At 40.7% G+C, this 16,121-nt stretch overlaps 1 protein-coding gene across 1 annotated transcript in view; it reads left to right on the forward strand.

The window, feature by feature from the left end:
* LOC126295344 (pleckstrin homology domain-containing family M member 2) overlaps positions 1-16,121 on the forward strand; it is a 260,206-nt gene that overhangs the window by 113,133 nt on the left and 130,952 nt on the right. Inside the window, exon 11 of the mRNA XM_049987814.1 lies at positions 4,449-4,788. Coding sequence (XP_049843771.1) covers positions 4,449-4,788 — 340 coding nt within the window. The remainder of the gene's footprint in view (positions 1-4,448; positions 4,789-16,121) is intronic.

Here is a 16,121-nt window from a genome sequence, read left to right on the forward strand (position 1 = left end):
AGTCAGCTTCTTCTGCATCTTGCTTGTTGTGAACTATCTTAATCTGCTCACACTTTGACTGTTTGGTTTTGAATGGCATCATGCGAGCCTTAGATATGTTTAGATTCAACCCATTAAGCTGAAACCAAGTTCCTAAGGTACTGTGGATACTGATCACAGATTTGGGAATTTTTTTTCGAATCCTGATTTTCAACTAAGAGAGAAGTATCATCTGCAAACAGGACAGACAGGGAGCTGATATATAATGGTAAGTCATAAACATGGAAGAGAAATAGGACTAGGCCTAAAATGAAGCCTTATTGCTCTTATCTAATGAGGTACTTATTTTCTCAATGAAACTGTTCATTGCATATATGGTGTTTGTCCTTGTAAACCGAATTGATGATTTAGAATGTGTGTTATTTTGCTATCAAGGTTGCAGAATTCCTTCACTTTGTCTACTTTATGGTCCCTAATTTTGGTGATAATTTTATCACTAATCTTTCTGCTACTCATTATGTTTCTCTTTTGCAGTTTATTCCCAAACCATATTCTGTGCTAATTAGACCATTCATTGCATTCATCTGGTTGTACAATTCACTCTCACTTTCAGGGTGGCAATATCGTCAGCAAATCTTATTATTGATATACTTTTACTTGTGAGTTTTAAGCACACTCCTGGACTTTAATCTCCTTTGCTTCTTCAATGTATATATTGAACAGTAGGGGCGAAAGACTGCAGTCCTGTCTTACATTATTTTTAATCTGAGCATTTTGGTCTTTGCTTTCCATTCTTGTTGTTTCTTATTATTTCTTATTGCTTATCAACCAATTTAAAAGTAAAGGAAGATGCACATAAATTTCAGGTTATGTCTTGTAACAGTACTGCAAGAAACTCTTACAAACAGATTGCTGTGTACAACTTTTACATCAATGTTTACTTCAAAGGACACCCATCTAAATTTCTTTTTAAGTTACTGTGTATATAACAAAGATATGTTGCTGACAATTCCCATAAATTTCATTAACTTTCAGCAAATGACTGCTACAATAGGTCAATTTAAATAAAATGCTGCATTTCTGTGCCATGAAATAGCGTAAACTGCTCAGGAAATAAGGTCGCAAAGGATCTATATAGACATCTGCATAGTGCTGTTAAATGCACAGTTTTTGTCCTAAATATCTATGCGTAATACTGTGTCACACTCTTAAAGAGTTCCTCCTCTAATAACTGAACAAAAAATTAAAGCTTAAAACGTCATCAGAAAGCTGACTAGAACATGCTGGTTATCACAAGCAGGCACTTCAGGTACTCCGACATAATAAAATGTGTGTTCTGCTGCCTAATACTGAGCCACTGTGTGGGCTACAAGCAGTCACATAAGCGAAATTGATGTCCAGCTAAAACCTACAGTGAGAATTATCTCTGATATGCTAAAACTGACACAAATTCTGTGACTTTAAATCTTACTATATATGTCAAATACAACATTGAAAGCACATTTCTGAGCACCACTAACATGATGACTGCTGTCCACTTTGAAGCTGTTATTGGACATTCTAATTTTGTGCCGTCTCTTTCATAGCAGAATCCCACTGTTTTAGAAGTGAGGGGCAATATTACAGAGTCATCAGGCACAACACAGAAAAAAAGAGGCAGTATAAATTAAAATGTATTATAACACTTACTTCCGGGCCAGTAGCTATAATGTGAATGGTGTGCAGAAGCTGCTTCTCGACATTGAGGAGATAGTGGTTCACCAAATTGTTTTTGCTCATTCGGGAGCAGTGGTGCCTCCAGTGCAGACGTTGACATGACATATTTGATGTGACGTAATGCTGATATACGCCATCCGATTAAAAGTTATGTGTACGCTGTGAAAGATCACCATGCCAGTTGGTCTCAGTGAGGACCGTGGAGGTTTCCGTCAAAAGCTTGACGTGGCTAAAAATTGAGAATGTCTTGTGGCAGTGAGTGCTCAAGCTTTCAAGTGGACTGGAATGGCCTCCAAAGGCTTCTCCTAAGACTAATGGTTGGTTAAGTTCACTGGAAGCAGAGTACTGATGTACTGTGACATTAGTAACCTCCCTTACATCCACAAGCTATAATTTAATATTAGCTTATTGGTATTTTTGTATGTTTGTTGTATGTATTCTTTTGTTTTGTGTGTGTCATATTTCATGTAATTTAGCTGAAATATTAACTGTTATTATTATTATTATTATTATTATTATTATTATTATTATTATTATTATTATTGAGGCCCATTTTAAAGATATGTAATTGTGAAGCATTGGTAACGTGATGTGAGAGTGTGTGTATTATAGCTGCTATGAAGGATGATGGGTTGGATGGATCGTATTAAACGGTTCTCCCACTAGTTGACTGCACTATATACTGTTCGGACTCAGGTCATGCATCCTGGGACACCAGTCATAATGTTTTTTGAAAAGAACTGCATTTATTTTAAAAAAAAATCCGAAGTGTAACTGCTGGACGCATCCTGTGCACAGTAGACACTTGTGACGGAGTCACAAGATACAACTATATGGTACACGACTGCTACTCGACCGACAGTGGTCGCCATGCTGACCTCTGTCAGTTGAGTAGCGGTTGTGTACCAAATAGTTTTATCTTGTGACTTCGATTTTACATATCTTATGGAAAACAATGACCAGGAGAGCAGGTGTTTCTTAATTTTTGTGACAATGATTTTATATCAGCTGGTCTGCCTCGTGTATCGTTATATCCAAATGGTTTATAAATGTTAATCTACATTCATATCCGATGATGGCACCTTTAGTGCGTTGAAACCGGTTATCCAGTAAACAGTATTTAAGCGATCTTGGCTTTTGAAATATTTCTACAACAGTGTGATCGCCCCACTGTGCACTGTGTGTTCACTACAAAAAACAGGACTCCAGATATCATTTTGAAAGACCAAGATTATTGTAGCGGATCCATTGGTAATGAGCCACATAACAGTAAATAACAGGAAAGTAAGAATAGTGAAACAGTTTAAATATCTATGAGAAATTGTAACATACAATCTTAATTTAATGTGTTCTACATACTATAAAAATGTCTATTAAACTCAGTTGAAATGATACAAGACGGTGGGTCAATGAGAGTTGTTATGCAGAACTGAAAGACATATCAAAGAGGTGTATAGTGGCAGGTAGTGCCAAAGATGGTGGTGTACAGCAAACTGGAGCCCATCATGGAGCAACAAATAGGATGGAGAAAGGAAATCCAGGAGGATATGGAAAAGCTAGAATTGATTATGGATGATTTGCAAGCTAAAACAGAAAATTTAAGGAAACTGAAAAACCACGAAAGTAAGATTTAAAACAAAAGTAGATAAACAACGAAAAGATTTACACGTGAGGAACAAAAGGGACCAGAACAAATGAAAAGATACTGGGCCATTTGGGAAGAAAACTATTGAAGGGATGACAGGAAACTGTAAAAGAAGAAGTCAGACACTCTGTCAGAAAGTTTCTGAAAACAGCTCGATCCCTCTTCATGACGATTTGCTATCACTGCCCAGGAAACGCCTCAAATCTAGAAGACCAGCATATGAAATGGGAGTCCAAATACTATCTACAGGATTCGACCAGGACACAGAGTGGAAACGAGAGTGGCAAGCTACAAGAACCCGAAACCACGAACTTGTAAACAATCCAGCAGTTCCAGTTACTGGCTTCCACCGACCGAGGGAGGTGTGGGTGCAGTTAAACAGATATGGGACTGAAGAGGGTAGGTGCAAATACAAAATGCACAACTGGGGCTTTTCAAGTGACAGTGTGTGAGACTGTGGTGACACCCAAACAGTGAGCCACATTGTGAATGAGTGCCCAATCAGATGCTTCCCTGGTGGCACTGAGAAGCTCCATCAAGCATCCCACGAGGCACTCTCCTGGATCGAGTCCGTCGACATCCGAGTGTAGTCTGAGCCGTTTTAAAACTTGTGTAGTGTATATAATTTCTTATTTATACATATTTCTTTGTTTTGCTAAATGTGTATTACTGTAATTGATGCATACGATGATAATAATAATAAATGTCAAACTGTCGTCATTGCTGGTGCAGTATTCAGTCTGAAGATGGATTTGATATGCTTCTCATGTTAGTTTACGATGTGCGAGCCGCCTCATCTCTGCATAACTACGACATCCTACATCTATTTTGACTTGCTTGGTGTCACTCTACAACTCCCCCCCCCCTCCTTCCTCTTCACCCCAACCTCCTACTGCCCCCCCCCCCCCCCCCCACACACACACGCACACGCACACACTTACATTACCAAACTGATGATCCCTCGATGCCTCCGGATGTATCCTATCGACCACTCCCTTCTTTCGGTCAGGTGCAACAAGTTTTTCTCCCAAATTTCATTCAGCATCTGTTCGTTAAGTGTTTATCTGGCCGTATAGATCTCAGCTCTCTCTTGTGGATTTGCTGACAGGTTCATGCGCTCGCTGGCGGGCTCCGCGCCGCGCCGGCCGCTCCCGCAGTGGCGCCGCGGCCTGCCCGTCGCCGCCCCCACCTCCCCCTTCCCGCGCCTCCCCTGCCCCGTCCCCACTCCCCCCATCTGCGCGACCGACTCGCCGGAGAGGGCGGTCGCCCTCGCGGCCGCCGACGCGACGTTTGCCGCGGAAATGCGCCAGCTTGCCGCGCAGAAGATTTCCGCCGCAGCTGCGGAGGCGGACTGCGGGCCTCCCGGCGATGTGGAGCTGGACCGTGAAATTGCACAGAAAGCGTTCTCTGCGACTGTCTTCTGTCGGCCTACTGAGACACTGTACAAGGTCAGTTGATGTGGTTTGTCACTGATGGACTTTCTAAACCTAACTGTATACATTTGATGCTGTAAAAATTTCACCCCAGTAACAAGCGTCTTATTTACACAGGGTGTTACAAAAAGGTACAACCAAACTTTCAGGAAACATTCCTCACACACAAATAAAGAAAAGATATTATGTGGACATGTCTGGAAACACCTAATTTCCATTTTAGAGCTCATTACAGTTTGTTCTTCCACCTACGCTCAATGGAGCATGTTATCACGATTTCATACGGGATACTCTACCCGTGCTGCTAGAACATGTGCCTTTACAAGTACGACACAACATGTGGTTCGTGCACGATGGAGCTCCTGCACATTTCAGTCGAAGTGTTCGTGGGCTTCTCAGCAACAGATTCGGTGACCGACAGATTGGTAGAGGCGGACCAATTCTGTGGCCTCCATGCTCTCCTGACCTCAACCCTCTTGATTTTCACTTATGGGGGCATTTGAAAGCTCTCGTATACGCAATCCCGGTACCAAATCCAGACTCTCTTCGTGCTCGTATTGTGGACGGCTGTGATATAATACGCCATTCTCCAGGGCTGCATCAGCACACCAGGGATTCCGTGTGACGGAGTGTGGATGCACGTATCCTCGCTAATGGAGGACATTTTGAACATTTCCTGTAACAAAGTGTTTGAAGTCACGCTGGTATGTTCTGTTACTGTGTGTTTCCATTCCACGATTACTGTGATTTGAAGAGAAGTAATAAAATGAGCTCTAACATGGAAAGTAAGCGTTTCCGGTCACATGTCCACGTAACATATTTTCTTTCTTTGTGTGTGACGAATGTTTCCTGAAAGTTTGGCCGTACCTTTTTGTAACACCCTGTATTACCAAATGGAAATTCCTGAGATGACACAATACACGAAATAAACGGAAGGCAACCACTCGCCATTCACTGATTGATGTGTGACGTATGGAAACACGTGACAGAAAATAGGGTGCTGGTATGTGATACTGTTTGAGGTAGCAACATGTCCTCCTTCCTTTCTGCAGTGCTGATGAAAGATGGTTGTGTAGAAACTGTAATCTGTGATAGTAGTGGTATAGGGAAAACGGCATTTCTCTACATGCATTTTTTATTTATGTGCAAATATGAAACGCAAATGTAAGTGTAATACAGTTACAAGACACGACATAAAGTGAGTGTTGTACTGGTGGAAAGGAGCTGTTTACACTTTGACATCACAGTGAAGTGTGCCGTGGCCCCCCAACCCCCCCAAACACACACACACACACACACACACACACACAAAGAAAAAGAGAGAGAGAGAGAGAGAGAGAGAGATCGCGACAAAAGTGGCTGTTCTTCCATTTTAAAAAAAAAAAAAAAAAAAAAACCATAGAAAGATCTATGGAATGCTTACCTACTTCTCGACTTTCGGATACTAATAATCTGTCTCTCAATGAGTTTGGTTATTAAGAGTTTAAATGTTAATGTTTAATTGATATGTACGAAAGTGTTGTGGGGACTATCAATTAGAGTAGTAGTTTGAAAAGAAGCAGTTATGTGATTTAGTAGCTAATGAGCAGCAAACATGATTTTGCATTATCACAGCACTTTTCTGTAGACATTGAAGATATAGCTATCAGTTGGCTCTGCATAGCATGACCACAACTTTGAGAAGTGAGATGACTGCAGAGTGGGAAGATTTGAAGGTAAAGGTGATTACGAACATATGATGGACGGTTCACATTCGCAGAATTGTACTCTGCTTCAGTATTTTCCACCCGCAGTTTTTGGTAACATTTCAGCAGCATTCACTATAGTGTTAGAGCAGGTATGTATGTGTGTGTGAGAGAGGTTGTGTGTGTACTTGTGGTAGAGAAAGAACAACATCTTTAAAGCTAGTGCTCTAGTGTAGTATTCTCTACTGTATGTTCCTCTGAACCACACATCAGTCTGCTATACGTAGGTGGTTGCCTTTTCTTCTTATTTTACATAGAATAATGAACACAGCTGAAGTTTTGGTTGTTCGTGTATCAGTTTTCGAAGTCGGTGAATGTTGATTGCAGTGTTATTTTCGAATTATGTATTCTGCATACGGATTAATATTTGTTTTTATTCATTAATCCAGACAGTTTTTTTAAATTTCTAAAAAATCTATTATTTGTTTTCTTTTGATTTTGTAGTCATCCCATTCCTAGTTGGCTTCACTTCGCACTGGAGCTGACTTAAGTACATGTGCTCAAAATATGTCATAATATATAGAGATAAATAATTTGAAAATATAAAATGAATATTGTTATAAAGTTGGTTTTCACTCAGTCAAATTAAATTTTGAATTTTTGTTTGGTTATAGCAAATGTTTAGAATAAGTAAAAGACTTTATGAATCATTTCAACTTTACAACACAATAAAAAAATATAAAATGTTCATAGTGGATTTGGATGTGGGAGAACCACAACACACAATCGTTTGTTACACAATCGTTAGTGTAAACAATTTTACAACCATTATTCTGAGCCCTACGTCACGAAAATAAGGCAATGAATTAATTGATACTGTGTTGCAGCCTATTGAAATGAAATCAGATGGTCCTACAAACATTACAGTTTCAATATTATAACAAGAAAAGTTGCTACTCACCATATAGCAGAGGTGCTGAGTTGCAGATAGGCACAACAAAAGTGTGTGTGTGTGCGCGTGTGTGTGTGTAGTCCACTATATGGTGAGTAGCAAATTTCCTTTTCATAATATTGTTACATTCCACCCTGGATTTTCTGTTGTGTAACCATTACAGTTCATTGCATTTAATATTGACCCAAACATCATTCTGCTGGAATTTGCTTTTTGAATTTTCCTAATAACTTTGTAGTCACAAAATTACTGTCCAGTTTCTCTTCCAGTATTTGTTATTTGCACTGGATCTGTGGCACTAGCCCACATGGGATATGGCGGCCAATCCACAGTGACCAATTATCATCCAGAGCGCTGGGTGAGTTCCTTCATTTGTTCACAAGTAAGGCTGACGGTGTTCGCTACATTTCGGACGGTCAGCGATGACAGAATCAAAGCACACGCCCTGCAATCTTTCTGAAATGATTTTACAAAAAATGTTCAGTAAAATACTCATAGCTTTATATGTTAGCTAAATTTCATGTGCAGCAGCATATTATGTAATATTCACCAAATGCAAAATCATTGCAACTCCCATTTTGCACTGCGTCTTATTTCCTTGCAAATATCCAGTAACTACAACCATTAACGAAATGATGGGCACATGATGATGAAGCTGTTCATCAGGCTCCACCCATCATTTTGTTAATGGTCGTAGTTACTTGATATTTGCAAGTAAAGAAGACTCAGTACAATGGAAAATGGCAATTGCAATGATTTTGCATTTGTTGCATATGAAATTTAGCTAACCTATTGAATTTTTCTTTAGACTCGGGTGGAGGTCTGTCTGTCAACGATATCAAGAAAATTGATCTGACATAGGACATTCACTTACAATCGTATCTGCCAAAGATAAAGCTAGAGTCAAATATCAGCGATGTTCCTCTTATTTCATAAATGGTTTGAGATACTGAAATGAGATTTTGCCATACGATAGCGCACAAAGATGAGAGTATTTTTCTGTATGATTATTATGCAGGACTTTATTATCTGCCATGTTATTCCACTACCTACATTACATGAGCTACTTTTCCTCTGTTCCTCAATTAAAAAATTAATAAACCACTGTTTCAAAATTCTCTTGCAATTGCATCTGCACGATGTGTTAGTGAGGTGACAGTGTCTATGCTCTGCTTTGAGAAAAGAAGCAAATTATAACACGACCAAAAAAGAAATGTGTAGGTATTACTCAAATTCCCCCAGTCGTGAAGCTTATCTGAAAATTAGAAATGTATAACAAGCCAGAAGAAAATAAATTGCTGCTTTTGTTGCATTTTCAGCGGAATTCTTATTAGATACCAACGGAAGCAGAAGTGAGAGATCTTTTTGAGTGCTCACCATACAGGCATGGGCCCTGCTTAATATTTACAAGAAGTATGAGTGTAAGTCCAGTTTCAGTTTAGAATGGCACTTCCAGCCCTCGGCATTTCACCTACAGCTCCTGCCCACGACCCCCACAACTATTGCTCTCCCCACACCTGCCCTGCAGATTGCGCACACGTTACTCTGTGTGGACGCTACTGATGTTACTTATCTAAAAGCCTAGAGATACAAAGCTCAGAAAATAATTCTGAATCAATGCATTTCTTAATGATTTTGCTGCTATAGCTGTGCTGTTTCAGCATTCTGTGCTGAGGCTGCTTTTGTTATGTCTGAACTGCTCTGCTGAGAGACGGCATTCCGACCAGTTTTTCGAAAACTATTATGTGGAAAAAATTTATTTCTGCAAATCTTACAGTCTCAATAAAGAACGGAATTTTGTTTAGTTATCCATCATACTTACCACACTGTGTCAAATTAAGTAAAACATAGCAAACATTTTTTAGTTTTCCAGGGTAAAAATGCATTGTGTGAACTTTGCATACGGTTGATTTCAGTGCATCCATTATCATGAATGAAACGTAGAGAAGATATTGAAATTTAGTTTTAAATTGAGAGCAATATCTCGTGTCATTCTCGAATTATTGGGTTTCATATCTGAAGGGTCTTTGTGCCAGCATAAACTACATTAAAATTCCATATTTCAAATTTCAAATAAAACTACACAATTTAATGTATACATCATGTGTATATATAGTGGTGATGGTACTACTACTTTATAATTGGAGGTGTATTGTTTTATCTCAACCTCAAGCCACAGAAAGTACCGGGTGATCAAAAAGTCAGTATAAATTTGAAAACTGAATAAATCACAGAATAATGTAGATAGAGAGGTACAAATGCTTGGAATGACATGGGGTTTTATTAGAACCAAAAATATACAAAAGTTCAAAAAATGTCGGACAGATGGCACTTCATCTTATCAGAATAGCAATAATTAGCATAACAAAGTAAGACAAAGCAAAGATGATGATCTTTACAGGAAATGCCCAATATGTTCACCATCATTCCTCAACAACAGCTGTAGTCGAGGAATAATGTTGTGAACAGCACTGTAAAGCATGTCCGGAGTTACGGTGAGGCATTGGCGTCGGATGTCGTCTTTCAGCATCCCTAGAGATGTCGGTCGATCACGGTACACTTGCGATTTCAGGTAACCCCAAAGCCAATAATCGCACGGACTGAGGTCTGGGGACCTGGGAGGCCAAGCATGATGAAAGTGGCAGCTGAGCACATGATCATCGCCAAATGACAAGCGCAAGAGATCTTTCACCTGTCTAGCAATATGGTGTGGTTTTTTGTTGTTGTTCTCTCTCTCTCTCTCTCTCTCTCTCTCTCTCTCTCTCTCTCTCTCTCTCTCTCTCTCTAATAAAACCTCATGCCATTCCAAGCATGTGTGTAAATTTTTACCTCTCTATCTGCATTATTCTGTGGTTTATTAATTTTTCAAGTTTATACTGACTTTTTAATCACCCGGTACTTAATGAAAATGATGATACCAAGAACCGTGAAGCGTTGGAATAACGTTGTTTGTGGTGCATTTAGTATTTATTAATATTTCAGAATATAAAGTGGATACATTATTTTTTTCATAGAAAATAGAGGATGTAGAGATTTGCTTAGAAAACTATTCAGACCTACAAGACAGGTAGTTTGCCTACAGATTTGATTTCCACAAACACATTTTTTTCTCAGAACTTTGTGTCTATGCTTTGGACCCTTATGGTTCTCAGTGCCTCGTTTGTAATAACTGGGACCATTTTTCATGCTGAAGTCTGTGGTGACTCAACCACACATTGCAGTTATCACAAACAGATTGATTTTAGCCCCTTGCTCACGGGAACTTTTATGCTTAGAGTATTGTCATATGTTTTCACCTGTGTCAGTTTCTGCTACTTAACTATTATGATGATGACGATGCATCGAGTGTACAATTTCGGACTCGGGCATATCTGGTGCCACCTCCCCCCCCCCCCCCCCCCCCTCTCCGTCCCCCTCCCTGCAGCTTGGCTCCCAGAGCGACCACTCGTGTCGCTTGGGCTTCGGGCTTTAGGCTTTAACTCTTTCGCTGCTGTGCTTCACCTTTCTCGAGGTACTGTGGACACGTGTATGCACACCGCTTGGGTTTTCATGAAGTGCTGCACATGTCTTGTCTGTCCTGAGCTGCCAGCCTCTCATTGCTGTGGATGTTACTTCCGTATCTTGGCGAATAAAAATGTTTTGAGCATTTATTGTACAATGTATGTGCATCATTTGTGAAAAACCTCATTTCGGTATCTTGAATCCTTTGAGATATGACAATCGTTATGACCACAATTTGCGATGCGTAAAGAGTGAAAGGGCTCATTGCTTGACTTTCAATTGGATATAAAACCCAATAACTTGAGAATGAAATGAGAGATCTACTTTAGTGGTTCACGGGTATAGAGTTGGATAATGTTGTGAAAGGTGCCCAATATTTCAGTGAAACAGCTGCTTGTCAACTTCAGGTACTTACTAATGTGACGGTGCAGTGGCTCGCCAATATATGCGTTGGATCTCTAGAAAAGTGCAGGCAATGAAGGGTGGGGCTGTAACGTCATCATAGAGGGATTGTACAGGACGAAGACACACAGAGCCCCTGCCTGAGAAATGGGCCAGGTCTTCACATGCCAAACCAACTCCCACTGACCTATGTCTATGTCTATGTGACAGTGGTGTATTACAGACTCATTCGTAGGGTTGGATTTATCTCGGATCTGGGGAGCTTATCAGCAGAGCTTAGCCATATTCACTGTGTGTTAGTGTGTGTGTCCGCCAGGTGGATATTCTCATAAACAGATTCGAAATGCATATAAACTGGCCCTCACTAAATCTCAAGAAAAGCCAGAAGAAACACAGAACTCCATGGGGATGTTTCTTGTATCTTATTTTGATGGCATATCCTTTAAGACTGGCAGGCTGTTACAGAATCATCAAATATAATGTCTTCCACCCTCAAGTGCGAGTGCAAATAGTGCTGGGTTCTGTTAAGAAACCTAGGTCTAAGGAGAACAGGGATATACAAAATCCCATTCCAGTGTATGAAATTGTATTTTGGCCACACACGTTGCACTGTTAGGAAGATCTGCTGAACATAGATGTCACACCAGACTGGGTCAACCAGAAAAGTCTGCTCCTGCTGAACGGCTTTGACATGGGACATAGCATGAACTATGGAGAGACAAAGATCCTTCGGCCCACCACCATGTACTGAGACTTCATCATTAAAGAAATAGTTGAAATACACTGTTGTTGTTGTTGTTGTTGTTGTTGTTGTTCTTGTTCTTGTTCTTGTTGTGGTCTTCACTCCTGAGACTGGTTTGATGCAGCTATCCATGCTACTCTATCCTGTGCAAGGTTCTTCATCTCCCAGTACCCACTGCAACCTACATCGTTCTGAATCTGTTTAGTGTATTCATCTCTTGGTCTCCCTCTACGATTTTTACCCTCCAAGCTGCCCTCCAATACTAAATTGGTGATCCCTTGATGCCTCAGAACATGTCCTACCAACCGATCCCTTCTTCTCGTCAAGTTGTGCCACAAACCCCTCTTCTCCCCAATCCTATTCAATACTTCCTCATTAGTTACGTGACCTACCCATCTAATCTTCAGCATTCTTCTGTAGCACCACATTTCGAAAGCTTATATTCTCTTCTTGTCCAAACTACTTATCGTCCATGTTTCACTTCCATACATGGCTACACTCCATACAAATACTTTCAGAAATGACTTCCTAACACTTAAATCTATACTCGATGTTAACAAATTTCTCTTCTTCAGAAACGCTTTCCTTGCTATTCCCAGTCTACCTTTCATATCCTCTCTACTTTGACCATCATCAGTTATTTTGCTCCCCAAATAGCAAAACTCCTTTACTACTTTAAGTGTGTCATTTCCTAATCTAATTTCCTCAACATCACCCGACTTAATTAGACTACATTCCATTATCCTCATTTTGCTTTTATTGATGTTCATCTTATATCCTCCTCTCAAGACACTGTCCATTCAGTTCAACTGCTCTTCAAAGTCCTTTGCTGTCTCTGACAGAATTACAATGTCATCGGCGAAACTCAAAGTTTTTATTTCTTCTCCATGGACTTTAATACCTACTCCGAATTTTTCTTTTGTTTCCTTTAGTGCTTGCTCAATATACAGATCGAATAACAACAGGAACAGGCTACAACCCTGTCTCACTCCCTTCCCAACCACTGCTTCCCTTTCATGTCCCTCAACTCGTATAAATGCCATCTGGTTTCTGTACAAATTGTAAATAGCCTTTCGCCCCCTGTATTTTACCCCTGACACCTTCAGAATTTGAAAGAGAGTATTCCAATCAACATTGTCAAAAGCTTTCTCTAAGTCTACAAATGCTAGAAATGTAGGTATGCCTTCCCTTAATCTTTCTTCTAAGATAAGTCGTAGCATGAGTATTGCCTCACATGTTCCAATATTTCTATGGAATCCAAACTGATCTTCCCCGATGTCGGCTTCTACCAGTTTTTCCATTCGTCTGTAAAGAATTCGCTTTAGTATTTAGCAGCTGTGACTTATTAAACTGATAGTTCGGTAATTTTCGCATCTGTCAACACCTGCTTTCTTTGGGAATGGAATTATTATATTCTTCTTGAAGTCTTGAAGAATTTTCGCCTGTCTCATACATCTTGCTCACCAGATGGTAGTTTTCTCATGGCTGGCTCTCTCAAGGCTGTCAGTAGTTCTAATGGAATGTTGTCTACTCCTGGGACCTTGTTTCGACTCGGGTCTTTCAGTGCTCTGTCAGACTCTTCATGCAGTATCATATCTCCTATTTCGTCTTCTTCTACATCCTCTCCCATTTCCATAATATTGTCCTCAAGTACATCGCCCTTGTATAGACCCTCTATATACTCCTTCCACCCTTGTGCTTTCCCCTCTTTCCTTAGAATCGGGTTTCCATCTGAGCTCTTGATATTCATACAAGGTCTCTTTAATTTTCCTGTAGGCAGTATCTATCTTACCCCTAGTGAGATAAGCCTCTACATCCTTACATTTGTCCTCCAGCCATCCTTGCTTAGCCATTTTGCACTTCCTGTCGATTTCATTTTTGAGATGTTTGTATTCCTTTTTGACTGCTTCATTTACTGCATTTTTATACTTTCTCCTTTTATCAATTAAATTCAATATTTTGAAATACACTATATGATCAAAACTATCTGGGCACCCCCAAAAACATAAGTTTTTCATATTAGGTGCATCGTGCTGCCACCTACTGCCAGGTACTACATATCAGTGACCTCAGTTGTCATTAGACATCCGGAGAGAGCAGAATGGGGCATTCCACAGAACTCACAGACTTTGAACGTAGTCAGGTGATTAGGTGTCACTTGTTTCATACGTCTGTATGCGAGATTTCCGCACTCCTAAAAATCCCCAGGTCTATGTGATAGTGAAGTGGGAACGTGAAGGGACACATACAGCACAAACATGTACACACCGACCTCGTCTGTCAATTGACAGAGACTGCCGACATTTGACGAGGTTCGCAATGTGTAATAGGCACACATCTATGCATACCATTACTAAGGAATTCCAAACTTCATCAGGATCCACTGCAAGTACTATGACAGTTAGGAGGGAGGCGATAAAAACTTTACTTTTATGGTCAAGCGGCAGCTCATAAGCCACACATCGCGCCGATTAATGCCAAATGACCCCTCGCTCGGTGTAAGGAGCTTAAAAAGGAGCTTAAACATTGGACGATTGAACAGTGGTAAAACATTCTGTGGAGTGACGAATCACGGTACACAATGTGGCGATCCGATGGCAGAGTATGGGTTTGGCGAATGTCCGGTGAACGTCATCTGCCAGCGTGTGTAGTGCCAACTGTAAAATTCGGAGGTGGTGGTGTTTAGTGCGGTCGTGTTTTTCATGGAGGGGGCTTGCACCTCTTGTTTTGCATGGCAGTATCACAACACAGCCCTACACTGATGTTTTAAGCACCTCCTTGCTTGTCACTGTTGAAGAGCAATTCGGAGACAGCTATTGCATGTTTCAACACGGCTTTTGGTGGAGTGGTTACACGACAATAACATCCCTATAATGGACTGACCTGCACAGAGTCCTGACCTGAATCCTATAGAACACCTTAGGGATGTTTTGGAATGCCGACTTCGTGCCGGGCCACACCGACAGACATCGATACCTCTCCTCAGTTCAGCATTCCGTAAAGAATAGCTTGCCGTTCCCCACGAAGCCTCCCAGTACCTGATTGAATGTATGCCTGCAAGAATGGAATCTGTCATCGAGGCTAAGGGTGGGCCAACACCGTATTCAATTCCGGCATTACTGATGGAGGGCACCGCGAACTTGTGATTTTCAGCCAGGTGTCCAGATACTTTTGATCACATACTGTAAGTATAAGTGATGACCTGATTAATAGACACATGGGATGTCAGCTCAGCAAGGCACAGGAGCCAGTACTGGCAGTACTAAAGCACCGCTGGTCAAAGACAAATGAATCCAGCTTGTCAACACAGACAGCAAATCAGAGTTTGGACACTTAACACACAGCCAGCGCACATGCTGTGATTTGTAGGCCCACTTTTCCCGTGTCGCGCATTCGGAGACTGGCCTGTTTTTCTGGCAGGTGGCGCTGGATGTTGTCGTCCTCTACGATGGAGTTACAGTCCCACCCCTTGGTACCTGCACTTTTCTAGCGTGCCAGCACTTACATTAGTGAGCCACTACAGCAACAGGTCAGTAAGCACCCAAAGTTGACAAGTAGCTGTGTCACTGAAGTATTGTGCATCTTTTACAACATTATCTGACGTGATACCTGTAACCACTAAAACAGTTACTACATCGGGAAGCTCTCTAGTGGCACAAATGACATATCGTTTTGCTCTCAATTCTAAATAAAATTTCAATATCTTATCTACATTTCATTCACTACATTGTGTGAGCTCAACGACCGTGTGCAAAGTTTTCCCAGTGCATTTTTACCTTTGCAAATTCTTAAAAATTTCATACAGTGCGATACAAATGATGGCTAGCAAAAAGAAACTCAATTCTTCATCGAGTGAAGATATCGAACTGTAAGATTTGCTGAAATCCCATTTTTTTTCACGTAATTTTGAAAGAATCGGACGATAAAGTATTTCATATCAGCCAGAATACCATCCCCCAGGAAAGGCACTGGGATTTGGTGAGGAGTATAACCGTGACGAAAGCTACCTTGGTACGGAATGCAGAGAGCACGTCTGCAGTACATCCACATCTACATTCTACATTTA

This window comes from Schistocerca gregaria, chromosome 11, assembly GCF_023897955.1.
Source record: "Schistocerca gregaria isolate iqSchGreg1 chromosome 11, iqSchGreg1.2, whole genome shotgun sequence".
Taxonomy (NCBI): domain Eukaryota; kingdom Metazoa; phylum Arthropoda; class Insecta; order Orthoptera; family Acrididae; genus Schistocerca; species Schistocerca gregaria.